This window comes from Camelina sativa, chromosome 8 (assembly GCF_030686135.1).
Source record: "Camelina sativa cultivar CO46 ecotype springtype chromosome 8, ASM3068613v1".
NCBI classification, from domain to species: domain Eukaryota; kingdom Viridiplantae; phylum Streptophyta; class Magnoliopsida; order Brassicales; family Brassicaceae; genus Camelina; species Camelina sativa.
In genome coordinates, this window is record NC_141887.1 from 5,756,084 (window position 1) to 5,779,360 (window position 23,277).

At 34.8% G+C, this 23,277-nt stretch overlaps 6 protein-coding genes and 1 pseudogene across 7 annotated transcripts; 1 reads left to right on the plus strand and 6 right to left on the minus strand.

Moving 5' to 3' along the window:
- Positions 1–1,787: 1,787 nt before the first annotated feature.
- On the minus strand, positions 1,788–3,748 carry LOC104706437 (uncharacterized). Its single transcript, XM_087462112.1, has one exon. The coding sequence runs from the start codon at positions 3,676–3,678 to the stop codon at positions 2,029–2,031; it is 1,650 nt and encodes a 549-aa protein (XP_087318238.1). The 5' UTR covers positions 3,679–3,748; the 3' UTR covers positions 1,788–2,028.
- A 4,566-nt stretch (positions 3,749–8,314) lies between these two features.
- Positions 8,315–10,210, minus strand: LOC104709257 (uncharacterized). The gene has a single exon (XM_019228676.2). It carries the CDS (start codon positions 9,845–9,847, stop codon positions 8,459–8,461), a length of 1,389 nt encoding a protein of 462 aa, XP_019084221.2. The 5' UTR covers positions 9,848–10,210; the 3' UTR covers positions 8,315–8,458.
- Positions 10,211–11,763: 1,553 nt separating this feature from the next.
- LOC104706440 (E3 ubiquitin-protein ligase AIP2) lies at positions 11,764–13,734 on the minus strand. The gene is made up of 5 exons (XM_010422635.3): positions 13,306–13,734; positions 12,905–13,109; positions 12,604–12,806; positions 12,113–12,325; positions 11,764–12,030 (listed from the first exon to the last, which is right to left on the minus strand). Exons 1-5 carry the CDS (start codon positions 13,477–13,479, stop codon positions 11,881–11,883), a joined length of 945 nt encoding a protein of 314 aa, XP_010420937.1. The 5' UTR covers positions 13,480–13,734; the 3' UTR covers positions 11,764–11,880.
- A 747-nt stretch (positions 13,735–14,481) lies between these two features.
- LOC104706441 (uncharacterized) lies at positions 14,482–16,397 on the minus strand. Its single transcript, XM_010422637.2, has 2 exons — positions 15,029–16,397; positions 14,482–14,872 (listed from the first exon to the last, which is right to left on the minus strand). Exons 1-2 carry the CDS (start codon positions 16,348–16,350, stop codon positions 14,482–14,484), a joined length of 1,713 nt encoding a protein of 570 aa, XP_010420939.1. The 5' UTR covers positions 16,351–16,397.
- A 713-nt stretch (positions 16,398–17,110) lies between these two features.
- LOC104706442 (eukaryotic translation initiation factor 2 subunit beta) lies at positions 17,111–20,020 on the minus strand. Its single transcript, XM_010422638.3, has 10 exons — positions 19,742–20,020; positions 19,338–19,384; positions 19,101–19,215; positions 18,951–19,009; positions 18,788–18,845; positions 18,596–18,693; positions 18,302–18,447; positions 18,045–18,187; positions 17,879–17,964; positions 17,111–17,437 (listed from the first exon to the last, which is right to left on the minus strand). Exons 2-10 carry the CDS (start codon positions 19,374–19,376, stop codon positions 17,366–17,368), a joined length of 816 nt encoding a protein of 271 aa, XP_010420940.1. The 5' UTR covers positions 19,377–19,384; positions 19,742–20,020; the 3' UTR covers positions 17,111–17,365.
- Positions 20,021–20,535: 515 nt separating this feature from the next.
- LOC147939732 (UPF0725 protein At1g23970-like) lies at positions 20,536–21,247 on the plus strand. Its single transcript, XM_087462114.1, has 3 exons — positions 20,536–20,710; positions 20,833–20,955; positions 21,056–21,247. The coding sequence occupies exons 1-3, from the start codon at positions 20,621–20,623 to the stop codon at positions 21,089–21,091; spliced, it is 249 nt and encodes an 82-aa protein (XP_087318240.1). The 5' UTR covers positions 20,536–20,620; the 3' UTR covers positions 21,092–21,247.
- Positions 21,095–21,841, minus strand: LOC104709258 (ribonuclease TUDOR 2 pseudogene; annotated as a pseudogene). Its single transcript, XR_015563645.1, has 3 exons — positions 21,419–21,841; positions 21,242–21,316; positions 21,095–21,139 (listed from the first exon to the last, which is right to left on the minus strand). The product of XR_015563645.1 is annotated as a ribonuclease TUDOR 2 pseudogene (transcript).
- Between the last annotated feature and the right edge of the window lie 1,436 nt (positions 21,842–23,277).

The following is a 23,277-nucleotide window of genomic DNA, read 5'->3' on the forward strand; positions in this document are numbered from 1 at the left end:
CAGGAGGAAAGGGATGAAGTCGGTCGGTTTTGCTTAATCTTGTTTGGTTTGGTTTGGTTCGAGGAAATAGATTACATACGTCAAAATTACCTGTTTACCTAATAGAAAACCGAACCATTTTAATGTTTATATTTTTGAGATTTTATTTTGTTTTTAATATCTGAATTGAATACAAATCTTTACAAATTTTACGTAAAATTTTATTGCCTCTAAAAATGTTTATTATTTTAGTAATTTTCTACTACAATTTTTTGTGTTGTGTGCAATAATGCTACACCATTTTGTGTCTCTAAATTTGTAGCATTTTTGCTATAATTTATATCTGCTACTATTTGTCATTATATATCTATGCATAGTAACTAATTAGCTACAATATATATTAACTAGATTAGGACCCGTAAAATTCTTTTTATTTATATTGTAATTTTATATCAAATATAATTTCTGTGATTATTTTTAAAAGTTTTTTTTGGATAAAACATTATGCAATAAAATCATATGTTAAATATTGATTGCTTGAAAAAACCACCTATTTTGTAAGCTATTCGTGCTATAACACGGGTTAAATTTTATTTTATACAAAATTTTGTATATTTTATATTTTAAAATAAAATTTTAATATGTTGTATTACTTTATGTATGTGAAGTTATTTCAATAATGTATATTCTACATCATGACTTGAATGTCATTATAAGACATAATTTTGTAAATTTGGATTTGTAAAAAGCGAGTTATTATATTATATGTAATTTAATATATGTTATATTTTTGTTTCAATATAATTAGTTTCTTGAAATTCTTTCATATTATAGTGATATATTATTGACCATTGCTATAACAAATCAAATTAGAGCGTTTATAGTTTCTAACTTTTTGATCTATTAAATATTTATGTTATTTATCAAAATATCAAGTTTCAATATTTTAAAAATATTTGAAAATAAACTATTTTAAATTATATTATACTATAAAATTATAAAATTCAACAAAAAAAATATGAAATTGAATTTAAATATTCAAATTTGATCCGTTACTCAGTAAATATTTTAATTCAATAGATATTATTTTTAAAGAATAATATTACTAAAGCTTGAATATTTTATAGATTGAACAATTATTTGTTTTTAAAAATTCAACTTATGGTATATCTGGGAATAAAACTATTTTTTAATTATAATAAATAATATGAATTTTTTTTTTGTTTCACAAAATAGACACATATATAAAGATGAGAGGTGAAGTATAATTAACAAATTAATATAGTAAGTTATATATCAAAAGATTTTATTTGCTGAATAATTTAATAAAGAAAATTAATATGGTAAGTTAGATGATATCAAATGATTTTTTGAGATATTAACAACAGATAAATGTTTATAATTACGAATACAGATATAAAACTTAATAATTTTTATTATATGTAGTTAAAAATCAAACATAAATATTAAAATAAAATTTAAGTAATTTTAAGCGGTTCAGGCGGTCATCTAGGCGTCTGCTGAGCTCTTAGCGCCTAGACGGCACCTAAGCGGCCGCCTAGACCGCTTTCTTGAACACTGATTAATATAGCCCACAGATTGACCAATAAATCTATAACTTTTTTTAACCAACCTATATTTAATTTATAACATATTTTGTAACCAACCTATAAATATTATATAGTTTACAAAAAAAATTGTGTACTCCGTAATATTATATAGGGAATTAAAAGTTTGTCACTAATTTATAACTATTTGTAGTTAATATTTGTTATTATTTTTATATTAGCAAAAAAACCATAGCTATATGATTAAAATTTTCTCGTATACGACAATCTATAAATACATTGTATGGAACATGTTATGATGGTGTCTATCTTAAATATTTTCCCTTGACAACGATTCTTACAAAAAACACATAATGGTCGAGAAATATTACTTTTGGGAAGAGTCTGAACATCATTCTGCGATCCCCCTCCTAAGTAACTATAGGGCTTCAAATATGGGTCTGCACCAATTACGCATTCAACATGAAAACCTGTGTAGCATTCATTGCACCCGTAAAACACTTTTGCTCCCGTAAAACACTTTTGCTCCCGTATCTTGTAAATTACGTTCGCACACCTCACACCAATCTTTCTCGCTTACTTCGTCACCCCATAACAACGTGAGAGGATGTGTGTCGTAATGCTGATATTTTGCTTTGTATGGTAAGGTAACGCACCTGAAACATACAACAAAATTGCATTTCATGCAATTTAATTGTTTAAGACATATTCTTTTGCATACGTCACACATAGGTTCTACTCCTTGGTTTAAAGATATGAACAAGGGATGTTCATGACCTTTGTAATCAAATGGCTCAGAAATTGAATCACACCTTACATCTAAATTAAAGCAGTCTCCACCTTTGTAATTGCACGCATAGCCAAAGCCATTGTACATACGACCACAAGCATCACAACTAGAATAATCTCTATTGTGAAACTGCTTCATTTTAAGTGGATGAAGATGTAAGGCATGTTGAATTCTACGGGGAGCCTTAGAACATGTTTCATGGAGGATGAACTCACACTCCATACATGAATACAAGTCACCTTCATAGATAGGAAGGACACACGCTTGACAAAATTTATTCTCGTCATAAAGTATATTGACCTCGAGTCGGAGATGATGGTCATGAAGAAAATAAAGTATCACTCCTTCAGATATCATTTCGAACGGCCCAACATCTTGTGTTATATCATCTTCTTCTGGTACACCTTCGAGTTCTTTTCCATCCCACACATTCTTCCATGTAGCACATATTGGATGAACAATATAATTGCTACACGTGTCACACGTATACACACTATGATCACCTTTAATACTTTGACGACAAACTCCACAAAACCGTTCTGATCTTGATGGAAAAGAAAGAGTAAAGGAGATGCGATGGTGGTGACGTGATATCTTGATGATGTGTGGGAGATTCATACAATCAGTATGAGATACAAAGTTGCATCTGACACAAATGTAGGTGGGACAAACTTGTCTCAGCCAACCACAAAGGTTACAAGTTAAGCAAGTTTGTCTGGAGAAAAACATGAGAGGATGAACATGGTTTTTTGGTGGGTCTACAACAAAGGGTATTGGTTTCATCGCACATGTTGGATGCATAAAAATCTGACATATCGTACAATGATACATTAACCCATTTGCTAATATTCTACAACATAAACACTCAATATCGTCGGAATCCCCATAATAACGAAGTAAAAGTTGGAGAGGATGTTGAGGGTGGTAAGGATGATTAATTTTTAGTGGAGACTGGATACATTCCCTATGGAATTTATCATCACAGTAGTTACAGAAGTAATAGTCTGTACCAAAATTTGAGCCTCTGCATAGGTCACACCCACCATCGGCATCAAATTCCTTATTGTTGCACCAAAACAGAGGGAGTACATGATGATCAGAAGAATCCGTTGTTGTAGGAATTACGTACTCGGGGGAAGAACTGAGAAGATAAAAGCCATGCTTATAAAAAACATGCCTTTGCTGTCGTTCATTAGGACATAAGAAAAGAGGTTGAAGAGATAGCTCAGCGGAGGAGGTTGGTGTATGTATTTCGGGTATGGGACAATACTTAGGGTGATGGTATACCAAAAACAATTTACCATTCTTTTCCACCTCATGAAATCCACCGTTAGAATCCATGACACTATCTCTTAATTTGTCTTTCTTTACTATATTTTTGTTATAGGTTTCTTTTAAAAAAAATATTTGTTATACAGAATATCAAATTTTTAACAATTTCCATTATAAAAATGAAATTATGATTCCAAGAGTGTTCTTCTACTTTTGATAATTGTATCCTTAACGTAAAAAAATGTGGTGGAATTTGTTCTTTTTCTTTTGTAGTGGTTATAATGTTCTTCTTTGCATGAAAGTAAAGAATAAACTGTTCTTTGCATATAATTTTCGTCATTTTTTAAATTTTATGACTTCAAGATTCTATAAAAGTCGTGGTCAATCCATTAGTACCAAAAAAGAAAATATATTGAGACTTAATGAACTCAAACAAGAAACACGAAGAGAAAAAAAACTAAGTTTTGAATTCAAAAGTAGTCAGTTCCAAAGTTCATGTTTTTTCAGTATCTAAAAGAAAAAATGCCAAGGATTCTTATAAGAAAAGTGAGAAACCCTAAAAACTATGATGTTTGTGTCTGTTTGCATTTGATTTATATTCAAAAACTTTCCGGATCTTACACGCTATAACTTTGTTATCTCTTCATTCGAGTTTTGGTGTCCATTAGTTTTGAAACTTAAGCATTTTCAATAACAAACGTACAATAAAACATGAAGAATAGGCTTTGCATGGACAAGATTGTTACTGTAGAAGAGACAAGAGACACACAATTTTTAACGAGGTTCAGCAAATGCCTACGTTTTCAAACTTTGCTGGTAATACTTCTTGAGCACAATTACAGTTAGTGCTCAATATTGGACTTACACAAACCTAAGATCTTCTCTTAACTTGTTTCCAATCTATTCACAACCCACTAAGAGATCCCTAAAATCAACAACACTGATCTACACCCAGGACTCTCACTTAGAAACAAAAACCCTCACCCTTTTCTCCCAAAGATGTCAAAAGGCTTACAAGGTTTTTCCTCTCTTTTTTCACGTTCTCAAGAGATAAGTTTCTAAGTCCTAGACCCTCTATATTTAAGGGATTTCGTGCCTCTGCCAAGGCTAACAACTTTCCTAAAATCAAGAGGAAATATTCTATTTAACTTTATTATTTGTTAAACGAATATTTCCTAATCTTATTAAATCTTCTAAATATCTTCAAGCTTCCTTTTTCTTCGTGCTTTACCTCCAAGTAATATCCCAAAACGTGCCTTAAGTATATCTTCATAAATCTTCAAAACCGAGACATACAAACAAAATCAACAAGCCTTTGATGCTCTTTTGTAGGACAGAGGCTTGATTCATAAATCTTCAAAACCGAGACATACAGACAAAATCAGAGGCTTGACCATACATCAGATGTCTGTTCCGAGACAGAAGCTTGTGCAGACATATTTTGTATAGCTTCCTGAACTTCATCTTCAACTTGAGCTTTCCCACATACACTTACATTCTTCCCCTTTTTTACTGAGTTTTATAACTCAAGCAAAACACTTCATGATTCTTGGAAATCCATAACACAACCTCTTGAAGACTCCCCATAATCAAACAACATCTTGGAAACTCCCCCATAATCAAGAATCCTTTTCTTCTTATACCATCTCCCCCTGCTTGAGTGGTAAAACTTATTAAAAAAAAAACTTTAAGAGCTCAAGTTTACCTTGGCAAAGCATCAACACAAGACTTTGATCAGTCGTCAAATAGACAGTTGTCTTTCTTCTTATTATTTGGTCTGTGAGACAAAATCCTTTGGCTCAACATCTCCGTCTCCAACGTTTTCTCCATTGACCCGAATCTTGGAATTTCTCATGCACATGTCTTAGATGTTGTCTCTTGCTTTGAACACCTCTCTGATTCCTTGAGTAGCCACTGTCAGAATACTAACGTCTGTCCCTTAATGCATGCTTTGTGTAGTCTTCAGGACGATATAAATCATGCTTTTTGATCCAAACTTGATTGAATCTTTGACCCTCTTTGTAAAATTTCTTCCTTCTCATGACTTGTGTTACCCTCTTCAAGAACTTGTAGCACTGAGCTTTGATATGACCAGGTTTCCTACAATACCAACAACCAATCACTCTTCTCTGAAAGTTGTTATGTACAGACGCCTGCCAAGATTTCAGCCGGTTGTCACCTGTTTCCTTGCTGACAGACACGTTTCGGACCTTTGACGGAGATATACATAGACTTGAATCTACAAATTTTGAAGCCAAAGTTTCTCCTTTAACAAACTGAGTAGCTGCACCAGAATCACCTCCATGGTAACCCAAACCCCATCTGACATTACATGTTCTACCAGTTGTCAGAATCTTGTCAAGATCCTTTGCTCCTCTGCTCAACATCTTGATGTTTCTTAACTGATCTTCTAAACGTTTTTCTAAATCACAAGACTTTTCTTTCTCCAGAGCTAGATCTTCTTCAAGATTTGAAATTTTGCTTAACAAGTCATTCTTCTCTATGACAAGCCTCTGAATTTCCTTTTCCCTTTGTATCAAATCTTTCCTCAGAGTGTTGATCTGATCATTCAGCGATAAATTAAGTTCTTCTTCCGCTGGCTCAGAATCCTGATTCGCACAACAAGTTGTTCAATTATCAGACTTCAGTTCCAACTTATCAGCAGCAAGTTTCATTGAGGCACAAAGAGCAACAAACTTTGACTTGTTTGTTTGAGGCTTTTATGTGTTTTTCTTCCTTTTTGGTGAATGCAGACTCTTGATCCCTTTCTTCCTCACTGAAGGACAATCTGATTTAAAATGACCAAAGCCCTGACAAACATAACACTAACCTTATTCCTTTTCTGCTCGGTTGTAATCTTCAAACTTTTGCGTCCTTTGTTCACCACAAGACTCTCAAGTTCTTCCGTTTTACGAGCCTCTGTGTTCTCTTCACTATCACAGACTGAACAAACATCAATCCCTTGTGTGTTCTTACCTACATCAGACGATAAGTACTGCAACTCATAGCTCAACAATCTACTGGCTATCTCCTCAAAGGACATATTGTCTATATCAAGAGCAACATCCATCACAATTTTCACAGGATGATATCTATGAGCTAAACCCCTCCATAATTTCTTGACCAACTTCCTGTTTTTGTAATTCTTTCCAAGAGCTCTAGCTTCATTCGCAATAGCATATATTCTACCACTAAAAGCAGTAATGTTCTCAAACTCATACATCCTAAGATTCTCAAACTCAGAAGCAAGAATATCTAACCTTGTGCGTTTCACACTTGTTGTACCTTCAAAGATATTTTGCAGAATCTCCCAAGCCTCTTTAGCAGATGTACAACCTTAAATCAATGAGAACTGATCCCTACGAACGCCATTAAATATTGCTGAAAGTGCTAGTGAATTGAGTGTGGACAATGCTTTGTCAGATTTTGACCACTCTATTTTGGGTTTTTCAACAGCCACCTGATTCCCGTCAGAATCTACAACAACAGCCTGTTTCGGCGACTCCCATCCACATTCAACTGCTGTCCATGCATCTTCATGAATTCCTTTAATTCTATGCATCATCAACACCTTCCACCTCCCATAATGAATTGGATCTAACATCAATAAGTCGCTTGCCATGAATAACATTGATTGTGCCTCCATGTTCTTCTTCCCAAGATCTTCACCCGTTGGTTGAGTTAGACTCTGCACAGATGCCTGCTCTGATACCACTTGTTAGTGTAGAAGAGACAAGAGACACACAATTTTTAACGAGGTTCAGCAAATGCCTACGTCCTCAAACTTTGTTGGTAATACTTCTTGAGCACAATTACAGTTAATGCTCAATATTGGACTTACACAAACCTAAGATCTTATCTTAGCTTGTTCCCAATCTATTCCCAACCCACTAAAAGATCCCTAAGATCAACAACACTGATCTACACCCAGGACTCTCACTTAGAAACAAAACCCTTACCCTTTTCTCCCAAAGATGCCAAAAGGCTTACAAGGTTTTTCCTCTCTTTTTCACGTTCTCAAGAGATAAGTTTCTAAGTCCTAGACCCTCTATATTTAAGGGATTTCGTGCCTCTGCCAAGGCTAACAACTTTCCTAAAATCAAGAGGAAATATTCCATTTAACATTATTCTTTGTTAAACGAATATTTCCTAATCCCATTAAATCTTCTAAATATCTTCAAGCTTCCTTTTTCTTTGTGCTTTACCTCCAAGTAATATCCCAAAACGTGCCTTAAGTATATCTTCATAAATCTTCAAAACCAAGACATATAGACAAAATCAACAAGCCTCTGATGCTCTTTTGTAGGACAGAGGCTTGAGCATACATCAGATGTCTGTTCCGAGACAAAAGCTTGTGCAGACATATTTTGTACAGCTTCCTGAACTTCATCTTCAACTTGAGCTTTCCCACATACACTTATAAAGAACATTGAAGCAGAAAAGGACCATGGATATATCAAGTTAACCACAATGAACCTAACAGAGTAAAAGGTTTTGATCATATCCATATTTGGTTTTCTACATGTTCTTCAGGTAATGTGGACTCATGGTCTTACGGTATATATGGTTCGAGAGTGATAATCGACAATTAACTACGCTGATCAACAAAGGAGAAGATAATGTGGGTTTGGGTCCGTTACTTAACGATATACTACGATTCTCGATGTCAAAGTTTCCTAACTCATCGTTGGATCATGTGAAGAGAGAAAGAAATTCGGCTGCTAAACAAGCTGCTACTTTTACTTCTATGTACACCCTATATACTGTACCACCTTCTTGGTTGGTTCACTATTTGTATCAACCTTATACAATATAATCAAGTTCAGTTGTTAAGAAAAAAAAAACAAATCTATAAATAAATTCTATAGAACATGTTATGATGGTCCATCTTAAATATTTTCCCTTGACAACGATTCTTACAATAAACGCATAATGGTCGAGAAATTTTACGTTTGGGAAGAGTCTGAACATCATTCTCCGATCCCCCTCCTACGTAATTATAGGGCTTCAAATATGGGTCTGCACCAATTACGCATTCAACATGAAAACATGTGTAGCATTCATTGCACCCGTAAAACACTTTTGCTCCCGTATCTTGTAAATTACGTTCGCACACCTCACACCAATATTTCTCGCTTACTTCGTCACCCCATAACAACGTGAGAGAATGTGTGTCGTAATGCTGATATTTTGCTTTGTATGGTAAGGTAACGCACCTGAAACATACAATAAAATTGCATTTCATGCAATTTAATTGTTTAAGACATCTTCTTTTGCATACGTCACACATACGTTCTACTCCTTGGTTTAAAGATATGAACAAGGGACGATGTTCATGACCTTTGTAATCAAACGGCTCAGAAATTGAAGCACACCTTACATCTAGATTAAAGCAGTTTCCACCTTTGTAATTGCACCCATAGCCAAAGCCATTATACGTACGACCACAAGCATCACATTCGGGAAAATCTCTATTGTGAAACTGCTTCATTTTAAGTGGATGAAGATGTAAGGCATGTTGAATTCTACGGGGAGCCTTAGCACATGTTTCATGGAGGATGAACTCACACTCCATACATGAATACAAGTCACCTTCATAGATAGGAAGGACACACGCTTGACAAAATTTATTCTCGTCATAAAGTATATTGACCTCGAGCCGGAGATGATGGTCATGAAGAAAATAAAGTATCACTCCTTCAGATATCATTTCAAACGGTCCAACATCTTGTGTTATATCATCTTCTTCTGGTACACCTTCAAGTTCTTTTCCATCCCACACATTCTTCCATGTAGCACATATTGGATGAACAACATAATCGCTACACTTGTCACAAGTATACGCACCATAATCACCGTTAATACTTTGACGACAAACTCCACAAAACCGTTCTGATCTTGATGGAAAAGAAAGAGTGAAGGAGATACGATGGTGGTGACGTGATATCTTGATGATGTGTGGGAGATTCATACAATCAGCATGAGATACAAAGTTGCATCTGACACAAATGTTGGTGGGACAAACTTGTCTCAGCCAACCACAAAGGTTACAAGTTAAGCAAGTTTGTCTGGGGAAAAACATGAGAGGATGAATATGGTTTTTTTGTGGGTCTACAACAAAGGTTATTGGTTTCATCGCACATGTTGGATGCATAGAAATATGACATATCGTACAATGATACATTAACCCATTTGCTAATATTCTACAACATAAACACTCAATATTATCGAAAGTCATATAATAACGAGTGGAAAGTTGGAGAGGATGTTGAGGGTGGTAAGGATGATTAATTTTTAGTGGAGACTGGATACACTCCCTATGGAATTTTTTATCACAGTAGTTACAGAAGTAATAGTCTGTACCAAAATTTGAGCCATTGCATATGTCACACCCACCATTGGTATCAAATTCCTTATTGTTGCACCAAAACAGAGGGAGTACATGATGATCAGAAGAATCCGTTGTTGTAGGAATTACGTACTCGGGGGAAGAACTTAGTAGATAAATGCTATCATTAGCATAAGAAACGTCCTTTTGCTGTCGTTTAGTAGGACATAAGAAAAGAGGTTGAAGAGAAAGCTCAGCGGAGGAGGTTGGGGTATGTATTTGGGATATGGGACAATACTTAGGGTGATGGTATACCAAAAATAGTTTACCATTCTTTTCTACCTCATGAAATCCACCGTCAGTTAATTTGTCTTTTCTTTACTATATTTTTGTTACAGATTTTTTTTTAAAAAAAAATTGTTATACAGAATATCAAATTTTTAACAATTTCCATTATATATATGAAAAGATAATTCCAAAAGTGTTCTTCTACTTTTGATAATTGGATCCTTAACGTCAAAAAATGTGGTGGAATTTGTTCTTTTTCTTTTGTAGTGGTTATAATGTTCTTCTTTGCATGAAAATAAAGAATAAACTGTTCTTTACATATAATTTTCGTCATTTCTTAAATTTTATGACTTCAATATGCTATAAAAGTCGTGGCCAATTATTGAGCCAAATGGTTAGTACCAAAAAAAAATATTGAGACTTAATGAACTCAAACAAGAAACACGAAGAAAAAAAAAAGTAAGTTTTGAATTGGAAAGTAGAACAATTGAACTTTCGAGGTTTTAAGTTATGATGTGGAACACTGTAATAAAGTGTTGAAAATTCACGGTAGTCGGTTCCAAATTTGAAAGTTCACAAGGATTTTTATAAGAAAAGTGAGAAACCCTAAAAAATATGATGTTTGTGGCTGCTTGCAATTGATTTATATACGAACTCTTTCCGGATCTTACACGCTATAACTTGTCATCTCTTCATTCGAGTTTTGGTGTCCATTAGCTTTGAAACTTAAGCATTTTCAATCACAAAAGTACAATAAATCATGAAGAATAGGCTTTGCATGGACAAGAGCGATGAAACAGAAAAGGTCCATGGATATACTAAATCGACCTTCAAGTTCACCACAATGAACCTAACAGAGTAAAAGGTTTTGATCATATCCATATTTAAGGTGAAGTCATAATCTGGTGATTCTTCTTTATCATATTCCAAAACAACAACAAAAACGAAATAAGTATTTAAACTCATAAGCTCATAAACTCATAACCTAACAAAGTTGAAAAAGATAGATTGATCATTATAATTTTCCTTGAGATTGCATCCAATTACAGCAACCTTTACATTCTTTATCTGCAGATTGGTCAACAAAAACCCTTACCGACATCAAAAAGACAGATGTCCCAATAGGCAATGCCTCTATCAAGGAGGAGTTTCCGACTGCTTAGCAGAAGATCAAACCTCAGGGTTACAATAAGCTTTTAAAGCAAACTAAGTAAAACTTTATGTCAATATGGTTGATATGGTAATATTCTATCATGTATGCTGCTGTGTGTTGTATGATAGTCGTCTTATGTATAGGTTTGTTAGACAAACCGAAGATTTGTTTGCATGTCTGGAGTGGTCAGACATGTTTGTCTTTTTACAAGTCGCTCTAAGGGCAGAAGATCATCTCTACTGAAGAAACTACTATTGTGGATTTAGTAACAGTATCCTACAGTCGTCTTTTCTAAATAATACTCTTGTTGTTATGTTATTGAACTTGGTGTCTTAAGACAATCTGTGTGTTAAAGTAATGAAATCTTTGTTGCTGTTATATAAGCTTTCATTCAAAACAAATCGAGTCTCTTATTAAATAGGCCGTATAATTTGTGAGTAACGAATAACAAATGGGAGATGTTAGAGTACAAACAGTGGCAGTGTGCCATAAATTTTACAATCTAAACGTACATATATTCACCTCCGCGGACAGCATTCTCTGCGCCTTTCCTCTCTTCCTCAGCCTCTTTCTCCCTCTCTTTCCAGTTTTCGTATTTCTGATCGTCTGTTGGTAATTCATGACGACATATAGGGCAAGAGTTATGCTCGTCCTGCCACAAACAATTAGATCATAAGCTTTATGTTCTTGCTAATGCTTACCCTTAAGCTTTAAAAGAATGAAATTAATTTTACCAGCCAAGGCTTTAGGCAAGGAGGGTGGAATGTGTGCTTGCATGGCAGCTCCTGCATTTTGTCACCGATTACAAGATTCTCCTTGCAGATGCAGCATTCTGCCTCTGGTCCTAACTCTTTAAGCAGTTCCTCGCTAAAAACGATCACTGGAAGTTTCTCTACAACTTCTTTACTAGCTGGTGGAACTCTTGGTGGTCCACCATCTTCTAGCATCTGTATAAACACATCATATATATCAATTTTCAATCATAAGGCTAAGCAAAAAAAAAAAAAAACCTACCAATATCATTTTAGACTGGGGTTAAAGACTCTTGATACAAGAAGGAGACAAATAGCAAAGCCATATTTGAACACAGATTGCTTTAAACTCATCAGTATGTGAAATATCTCATTTTATCAGCAATGTGAGGAACATACAACAACGACATCATTTAAAACTAGTAAGGAAGACAAGAGAAAGGGCATTGCCAAAAAAAGATAAAAACAACTACCTCCGGGATAATACTGTCGAGACCGTTGATGAGTTCTTGCATCAAGTTGGCCGTATCCCCAAGAGTGTTGTTTTCAGTAGGACCATTATTAGAGGATTCACCAGCAACGATAGAAGCGAAAGCAGACATAAGATTCTGCTGCACTAGCCACTGAGGCTGTGGCGGCTCACGATCAACCGTTAAATGTCCCTCAAAAAGATAACCTGGAACAAATTCACAACAAAGAGTAATCATAAACTCACCCCAGATTCTCTCTTCAGGATAAACCATATGATAAAGCCAAACTAAATGCTTCACAAACCTTGTGAGGTCTCAGTGGGCTGGATATCAACTTCGGTTAACTGGTCCTTGGCTTGAGCAATGCAAGATTTCAAGTGTTTCTTCTCAGAAGCATCAGACACAAGCCGCTCAGCTTCCTCGAAAAGGCTCAGCCCCGCAACCCAAAACCCAGTAGCTGTATATCTTGTCTGGAGAACCGTTGCAACTCGAGATACAACTATATGAAACTGAAAATGGCCATCAAAACCAATATTGGTGTTAGAGAGGGTTACTAAAACAAAGAAATTGAACAAATTGAAACTCATATTGGATCAGTTGCAGATCCTTGACGTACGCATCAATCAACAATGGCTAGTATTCTAAAATTCCGAGAGCTAATTTTGAAATCTATGGTTACCTAAATTGAGTAAAATAAAACCAAACCTGTTTGCGGAGAGAAGGAGAGGAAGAAGAGTAGTGATCACGGAGGAGATTATGAATAGAACGAACGGAAGATTCGAATCTCAGCTTTTTGTTAAGCTGTTTCTGCAGATCATCGAGTTGAAACTTCAAGCTTTCCTCGGAAGGAGACGGTGATGAAGATGCTGCTGCATCCATTATATTCTAATTTAGGGATTGCGATTCGGGATTTGGGGGGTTTTGGTAAGAAGAAGATTCAAACGAATTCGATCAAATGAGCAAACGATTGATTTGATCTCTCGTCGTCTTCTTGGATTTGCTTTTCTTTTTGTAGGAGCAGAGAGATTTCTTGATCAGGAGGAAAGGGGTGACGTCGGTTGGTTTTGCTAAATCTACTTTGGTTCGGTTTGGTTTGGTTCGAGAAAATAGATTACATACGTCAAAATTACCGGTTTCACCTAAGAGAAAACCGAACCATTTTAATGTTTATAACTTTATATTTTTGAGATTTTTTTTTAAATATCTGAATTTGAATACACATCTTTAAAAATTTTACAACAATCCCCTATATAATAAAAACGGAAATACACAACTTTTTTTAGACTATATAATTTTTATAAGCTGTTTACAAAATAGGTTATATAGATTAAATATAGGTTAGTTACAAAAAGTTATAAATTAATTGGTCAATCTATGAGCTATATAAATACACTTAAGAATATCCCAAAGAATCCTCTTAAAAAGAATATTCCAATGATTTATACAATTTCCAAAATAAAATCTTTAGTATTCCATATATTATTACCAAATATATATTGTTAGGCATAAAAATATATTGTTAGCCGTAAAAAGGAATAAAATCTTTGCAATTTATCATATTTAATCGTGATTTCCGAGATCTTATTTTGCAGTTGAAAATAAAATCTTACCTAAGCGCGAATCATATTAAAAAACTTTCACCAAACATGTTCGAAAATTAAAATAAAAACAAATAACAAACATAATCATTTCTCATACATAAAATTACAAAATTAACAATAGAAAACTTATAAAATATGTGTCTTTTTCAAGCCATCATAATTAAAACTTACTAGATTTTATTGCATAATGTTTTATCTAATTTTTTTTTAAAAAACAATCATATAAATTATATTTTATTCTAAAATTATAATATAATTAAAAGGAATTTCAACTTGTGCTCTAGCACGGGTCCAAATCTAGTCTATAAATACATTCTATTGAACATGTTATGATGTAGTCTATCTTAAATATTTTACCTTGACAACGGTTCTTACAAGAAACGCAAAATGGTCGAGAAATCTTACGTTTGGGAAGAGCTTGAACATCATTTAGCGATCCCCCTGCTAAGTAACTATAGGGCTTCAAATATGGGTCTGCACCAATTACGCATTCAACATGAAAACCTGTGTAGCATTCATTGCACCCGTAAAACACTTTTGCTCCCGTATCTTGTAAATTACGTTCGCACACCTCACACCAATCTTTCTCGCTTACTTCTTCACCCCATAACAACGTGAGAGGATGTGTGTCGTAATGCTGATATTTTGCTTTGTGTGGTAAGGTAATGCACCTGAAACATACAACAAAATTGCATTTCATGCAATTTAATTGTTTAAGACATATTCTATTGCATACGTCACACATCGGTTCTACTCCTTGGTTTAAAGATATGAACAAGGGATGTTCATGACCTTTGTAATCAAACGGCTCAGAAATTGAAGCACACCTTACATCTAGATTAAAGCAGTCTCCATCTTTGTAATTGCACCCATAGCCAAAGCCATTATATATACGACCACAAGCATCACAACCGGAAAATTCTCTATTGTGAAACTGCTTCATTTTAAGTGGATGAAGATGTAAGGCATGTTGAATTCTACGGGGAGCCTTAGCACATGTTTCATGGAGGATGAACTCACACTCCATACATGAATACAAGTTACCTTCATAGATAGGAAGGACACACGCTTGACAAAATTTATTCTCGTCATATAGCATATTGACCTCAAGCTGGAGATGATGGTCATGAAGAAAATAAAGTATCACTCCTTCAGATATTATTTCGAACAGCCCAACATCTTGTGTTATATCATCTTCTTCTGGTACACCTTCAAGTTCTTTTCCATCCCACACATTCTTCCATGTAGCACACATTGGATGAACAACATAATCGCTACACTTGTCACAAGTATACGCACCATAATTACCGTTAATACTTTGACGACAAACTCCACAAAACCGTTCTAATCTTGATGGAAAAGAAAGAGTGAAGGAGATACGGTGGTGGTGACGTGATATCTTGATGATGTGTGGGAGATTCATACAATCAACATGAGATACAAAGTTGCATCTGACACAAATGTAGGTGAGACAAACTTGTCTCAGCCAACCACAAAGGTTACAAGTTAAGCAAGTTTGTCTGGGGAAAAACATGAGAGAATGAACATGGTTTTTTGGTGGGTCTACAACAAAGGGTTTTGGTTTCATCGCACATGTTGGATGCATAAAAATCTGACATATCGTACAATGATACATTAACCCATTTGCTAATATTCTACAACATAAACACTCAATATTGTCGGAAGCCCCATAATAACGAAGGGAAAGTTGGAGAGGATGCTCAGAGTGGTAAGGATGATTAATTTTTAGTGGAGACTGGATACATTCCCTATGGAATTTTTTATCACAGTAGTTACAGAAGTAATAGTCTGTACCAAAATTTGAGCCTTTGCATATGTCACACCCACCATTGGTATCAAATTCCTTATTGTTGCACCAAAACAGAGAGAGTACATGATGATCAGAAGAATCCGTTGTTGTAGGAATTACGTACTCGGGGGAAGAACTTAGTAGATAGAGGCCATGATTAGTATAAGAAACGTCCTTTCGCTGTCGTTTAGTAGGACATAAGAAAAGAGGTTGAAGAGAAAGCTCAGCGGAGGAGGTTGGGGTATGTATTTGGGGTATGGGACAATACTTAGCGTGATGGTATACCAAAAATAGTTTACCATTCTTTTCTACCTCATGAAATCCACCGTCAGAATCCATGACGATATCTCTTAATTTGTCTTCCTTTACTATATTTTTGTTATAGGTTTTTTAAAAAACAAATATTTGTTATACAGAATATCAAATTTTTAACAATTTCCATTATATATATGAAAAGATGATTCCAAAAGTGTCCTTCTACTTTTGATAATTGGATCCTTAACGTCAAAAAATGTTGTGGAATTTGTTCTTTTTCTTTTGTAGTGGTTATAATGTTCTTCTTTGCATGAAAATAAAAAATAATCTGTTCTTTACATATAATTTTCGTCATTTCTTAAATTTTATGACTTCAAGATTCTATAAAAGTCGTGGCCAATTATTGAGCCAAATGGTTAGTACCAAAAAGAAAATATATTGAGACAATGAACTCAAACAAGAAACACGAGGAAAAAAAAAACTAAGTTTTGAATTGGAAAGTAGAACAATTGTAAATTGTTTTGAAGATAAAAGAACTTTCGAGGTTTTTAAGTTATGATGTGGAACACTGTAATGAAATGTTGAAAATTGACGGTAGTTGGTTCCAAATTTGAAAGTTCACAAGGATTTTTATAAGAAAAGTGAGAAACCCTAAAAAATATGATATTTGTGGCTGCTTGCAATTGATTTATATACGAACTCTTTCCGGATCTTACACGCTACAACTCGAGATAAATTATCTCTTCATTCGAGTTTTGGTGTCCATTAGTTTTGAAACTTAAGCATTTTCAATTACAAACGTACAATAAAACATGATGAATAGGCTTTGCATGGACAAGAGCGATGAAACAGAAAAGGTCCATGGATATACTAAATCGACCTTCAAGTTAACCACAATGAACCTAACAGAGTAAAAGGTTTTGATCATATCCATATTTAAGGTGAAGTCATAATCTGGTGATTCTTCTTCATCATATTCCAAAACAACAACAAAAACGAAATAAGTATTTAAACTCATAAGCTCATAGCAAGTCACAGAAGCAGTAGAAGAGAAGCATTGAACCAACTCCATAACAAGCTCACTTCACCTTCCAATTTCTTAAGTCTTTCTGCGACCAACACGAGCAACAAACCCTTGCTTGATCTGAGTCACAGATCGTTGAGATCCACACTGCAAAGATGAAAAACAGAAGATTCAGGACAGAGCAAACACGTGAACATAAACACACAGTTTTATGCTTTATCTACATCATTGTCAGCCTCACATGACTCTTCAATTTAAGTCAGAGAATTATAATTCACTAAGAAATCTATGCCTCCTGATGAGTTTATGTTCACCGGGTATCAACTACAAGACAAAGCATAAAACTGTGTGTGTGGGTTGGGGGTAATCAACTGGAATATCACCAGCCTGTCTAAAAGAGAAATCATGCATGATAGAGGCTTTTGGCTAGTGAAAAGCATGAGGAGAAGACAATGGCATATACAAGCTTCTCTTAAAATTTTCAGTTCTCCATCATATGTAGGCAAGAAGAGTTTTTATTACTTAGTTGCGCAGAAAGTACAACAGAAACAAAGGAATGCATATCAAGATAAGAGCTAAAATCTATACCTTTTCGCATCTCAAAAAGAAGAGACGATTCTCCTTTGAAAGAATTGTGTCAGGGCTCTTGCAACCAAGGCAAATGACGTACTCAGCTGCAAATAACCGAAGCAATTAAGAACTCTCCAAATTGTTATTATTCACAAAGTTGGAGACTAGAGAGAAAGTTACTTACTGATATATCGCCGCAAAATCCCTTCAAAATTCTTAGGTGCAAACCTTCCCTTAACAACCAACCTTTGCTGCCCATCAAGCGAACCACTAGTACCCAACTCAGCAAGCAAGAAAGTCATGACATGATCTGGTTGACGATGCATCCTGATTTTTTTCAATGCAGATAATATGTGTCATACAGCCATCAAAAATATACAAGTATTACTCATTATGATTAAACAAATTTGAAGAGGAAGACAAGGAGGGGTTTGCTCGTACGTCTTGCAAAGGTCCATAAAGTTGACAAACACCGTCTTCTTTGTCCCTTCACGAAGAACCTGAGGAGGCCGCATAACTGTACGACGCCTATCTCCAGCAAGCTCCGGATTATTCTCACGGAGAATGTTAAAAACTCTACCAAGAAGCTGCAAATATAAGTCCCGTCAGGGGAGAGGGATTTTTGAAATGGATACTTTGACATACGAACAAATAAAGATAAAAATATTTTTCATAACCAATGAACATTGCAAATCAACATGGATTGATACAAAAAACCATCTACGATATACTCACCTCGTCATATATGTAGTCTCTATCACTTCCCTCCCAGGGGTAACGTTGCTGCTGAAGAACTATTCCCTCTGCCCCTTCTTCCTCCTCATTAGCAAGATCTGCAATATATTCTCAATAAGAATTTAACATGAAAAACATTCAAGCCCTAGTGAACGGTTAGTTAACAAAAAAAAAGAAAAAAAAAAACTATACCATCCAAATCTTCTCCAGCATCAACAATTTCATCATTCAACAAGCTTGATTCATCAAGCTAAACATAAAACAAAAAACAACATGAGGCACACATTATCATCCAAAACACAAGTTCAAAGAATCAAAAAAACCTTAAAAAGGCAGAAAACGTTAAAACACTCACTGGCTTCTTCTTCTTTTTCTTCATTCCAGCAAATGAACTCTCAAGACCACCATCATTAGCTACAGAAAAAGAAAAAAAAAGGAATTAGCCAAAAAAGTAACACAAACACCATTGAAAAAAACAAACAAACTGTTTCACAAATCATCGTACCAGGCAATGAATCAGATTTCTCAGGCTGTGAGGACTCTCCTACGTCCATAACAGGATCCTGAATCACAACTTTCTTCTTCTTCTTCTTCTTGGTTGGATCAAAAGGTGCGAGCTGCTGTAAAACGATGAACCAAAACACAAAAACACCAAATTCAATAATGACTTCTTAACAATCAAAATATCAATAACCTACACCGGTAAAATCGACACCTAAGAAACACAGGATCACTAATTTACCTCTTGCTCTTCCTTCATCTCATTGTTTTCGTCAGCCATGATTGCAACTGAGACAAAAAAAAAAACGATAAAAACACGAATGATAATAAGCACTCCGAAACCAAAAATAAAAAATAAAATCAGAATCAACATAATCTGTAACAACGATAGCTATACACACACAACCCCCAAAAATTAGGGTTTCGACATCAAAATCGATAATCTCAAACGCAACGAAAACAAATAACTAGATTCAGGAATAAAATTTTCGAATCCCAATATGAAATTAATAGATGATTATTATACCCACAGGTCAAGGAGGGTTCACAAGAGATAAAAAGGAACGCGGCTAGGTTAACCAATCTCTAAACTCAATTAACTCCAAAAGACAGATTGAACTTTGAGATCGACAGAAGGAAACTCACAAAGGGGTGTCGAAGCGAGATAGGCGTAAAGAGTAAACGAGGTTGCTTTGCGATGGGCGATGAATCTGTGAGAGAGAGAGAGAGAGAGAGAGTAAGCGGCGCAGGTCTGGTTTTAATCTGAGATAAGTATTAACCCTTTTTGCTCCTCCTCGTCCAAAAAATAGTGTAACTTATTATTCTTTTTATTATTATTATTATTATTATAGATAAATTTCAAAGACTTTATTTTTCATTTTCTTCAGAAAATTTAATATTTTATTTTTCCAGAAAAAATGAAAGATTAATTTTTTACTCTATAAAGTATTATTTTTTAGCATCAGAAAGTTTATTAGTATTACTTTATAAAATGTTTTAATACTAGCATTGATTAAATCAAAAAGAATATGATTTCTTTCTTAAAAGTTAAAACTGCGTGAAAAGTAAATTATATGGATTTCCACCAAAAAAAAAAGTAAATTATATGGAAATTATTATCAAGTAATGTATAAGTAAAACTAATAAAGAAATAAATTACTATGATATAGTATATACAGTATCAATATCAAAATAATAATAATTTAGCCTATTTTATATAATATAAATTATTTTCATTTTTAATATTTGTTTTAATATTAACATAGTTGGATATTTTTTTTCTAACATTAATTTTGTAAAATAAAATAAAAATCTAATAATAACTTACCTAATTTTGTTAATTATACTTTTATTATAGTACACACAAAAAACTTGTTTTTTCTTTTTTTCTTTTTTGGAGTAGGGTTTCGAACTTTCTATACGTCCGGGGATCTGATAAAAAGCAGCATAGTCATCGTCGCCTGAAATCGACAAACTGCCTGAAACCTAAATCCGGGGAGGATACGATACGAGACGACGATAATAATGGATATGGATATGCGCCGATACGTAGAAATGGAGCGCGATACGCAAGATGCGTGGAACGACGCTAGGAGACTAGCCGAGAAAAATGGTGTAAGTATAATTCTTTGATTTGTTTTTCCCTTTTACAGTAGTTAGAAAAAAAAAAGAGATTAGAGGAGAATCATCGAAGCTTTTGTAACCATCCATGATCTTCTTCTTCTTCTTCTTCTTAGATTTTCAATCTCAAGAGTAGTACATACGGATATCATGTTGAAATCTGTGATCAAGAGTCTCCTTGTCCTCCCGTTGTCTTCCTCTATGCGAAGATGAGCCTTCATCGTTACAATTTCGTCCAGGTTTGTTTAACAAAATCATATATGCATCTGTAAAACTGTAAAGCTCTCTATGCCTATTACTACATTATTCAATATCGTAATTTCTTCTTCTTCTTCGCAGGGTACAAAGTTTGAGCTGATTGGCGTACAGAAATAACTGTCAAGCAATAGCTTCCACTTTGTAATCCACTTTGAAAGCAACCTCCTGCTCAAAAAAAAAAAAAAAACATAAACTGATAATATAAAGAAACATACTCAATTCAATAACCTATATAGCATAAGTAGTTTAAGAGTTCCAAGTAAGCACCTTTCCAATACAAAGCTTCCTCAGAAACTCTCTGCTTTCCCATGCAAAAGCCTCATCTATACCTCCCCTGCGAGCCTGTAACAAGGACAAACCAAAACAAAAAAAATGAGAAAGCCTAATTCTAAATCATAAATGTCAGTAAAAAAAAAAAAGAAAAGAGTAAAATTGGAAGCAAACCAGCTTAGGAGCCATAAGAGAAGAAAGAGTGATGGTCTTTTCAGGAGGTGGGCCAGATCTGGTGTGGGTCAAAGCAGTGATGAACAAGCAGGCTCCGGAGGTAACAGCCTTAACTCTCCCTTTGAGCCACTGGTTCTCAGTTGCTGCCACAGTCGCCATGTTTTGGGTGATTGGCTTCAGACCTACACAGAGACAAAAAGTAATCGATACAAGGAAAAAAAAAAAAAAAAAGGTTGGTAACCGCTTATTACTGGAACCACACAATCAAAAGACAAAGACTAATAAAAACACTCTGAAAACCATAATAAAGTTTTCAAAAAAAGTTTTTTTTCTTTTTTTTCCGCTTTGTCCAAACATGATACATTGGTTCTTCTTACACGATCCCTATACTTTGAGAATTAAAACACAACACAAAATTCAGAATTCTCTTACAGATCGGTACGTGAAAAATTAACAATTTAAAATCATTGAATCATACACACATGCATCTCGATTATAGCATATGATTGAAGCACTACATTAGCCTCGATCTACTCGAGTGAGCTCGATCGAGTTAAGGGAACGAATGAATCACACACCAATAGAAACGCACGAGCGAGCGAGCGATCGCAAAATAGGACAAAAAAACAAAAAGAGAGATGAGATTCATGAAACAAAAACAAAATTCTTCTTGCATCATTATTATTATTAACTGTCATGATCATCCAATGAACTTTTTTTCTTTCTAAATCGTTTGTATATATATATATATATATATATACATATATAGGGGAACCAAGAGATGGCAAAGGGTTTTTGACGATGCCAGATATGACCTTGCCTACGTGCCTGCCAGAGAATCCTTTTCAAACATTTTACCTGGTAAGATCACACACTATTTTGATTTGCCGGTCTTATGAGTATGATCAACAAGTTAAGTAGTAGTAGTATAGTGATATAGTATGTTTTTTTTGGTCTCATTCAGGTGAAGGAATCTGAGCTGCAAGAGACTTCCTGAATTCGTCTATATCTGGAACTTGCTGTTGCCAAAACTGATAGGCATTGGAAAGCTACGGGTGCTGGTCTCCCCGACTTGGAGATTGTAAACGTGGCCATTGATGCCGCCAATGATGAGGAAGGACTCTACGCCAATAATGCTGTTTTCTACATAAGGTACAGGGACTTGTACAAGGCTACCCTTGGTGAGCCTCTTGATCGCATTGCTATTGTTAGCAGAAGCTTTGATAAGCCTACCGGATGCTTCTGTCTCGTCGGTCAGTCTCTGAGTTCCGATGTTATACCTAATAACCGTATGATTGCTAATGAGGAGGATACGGGGTGCTCCAGTTTCATGGGTCAGATTCAGAGTCCACAGAACTTCCTACTCAACTCTCTTCACCTCTAGGTGATCATGAAGCCGCTATGAGAACTCGAGAAATGAAGAAGCTACCGGGAGACCCTATGGTGCTTTCTTTACTCGTTAAACTATTTGAAAGATAATTTACTAAGACTTAAGTTATTTGAATTGTTATGTAGATTGTGTCTTTGTGTGGTCTTCTGAAAGTGTCGTCGTGCTTGAATAATAATGTGTTTTGCTTGATGCAGCAGTTATGGTTTGTTGAGGGTTTCTCTGTGGTTTTATGTTTACATATAATGTCTCTCCTTTGTAACATCTATCGAATCGGGTTATATTGTATTTCTTCAAGTATCAGAGAGTCATTCTTCTTCCTGCTTTCAGTATTTTTCCTTTTCATTTCCCTCTTGGTAATTGACCCTTGGTACCTAGATAAACTACTGAAGGAGAATGTTCCTTACACAGCTTACTCTGAAACCCAATAATTCATCTGATGGCACTGGAAGATTCAACCCCACACCTGCCA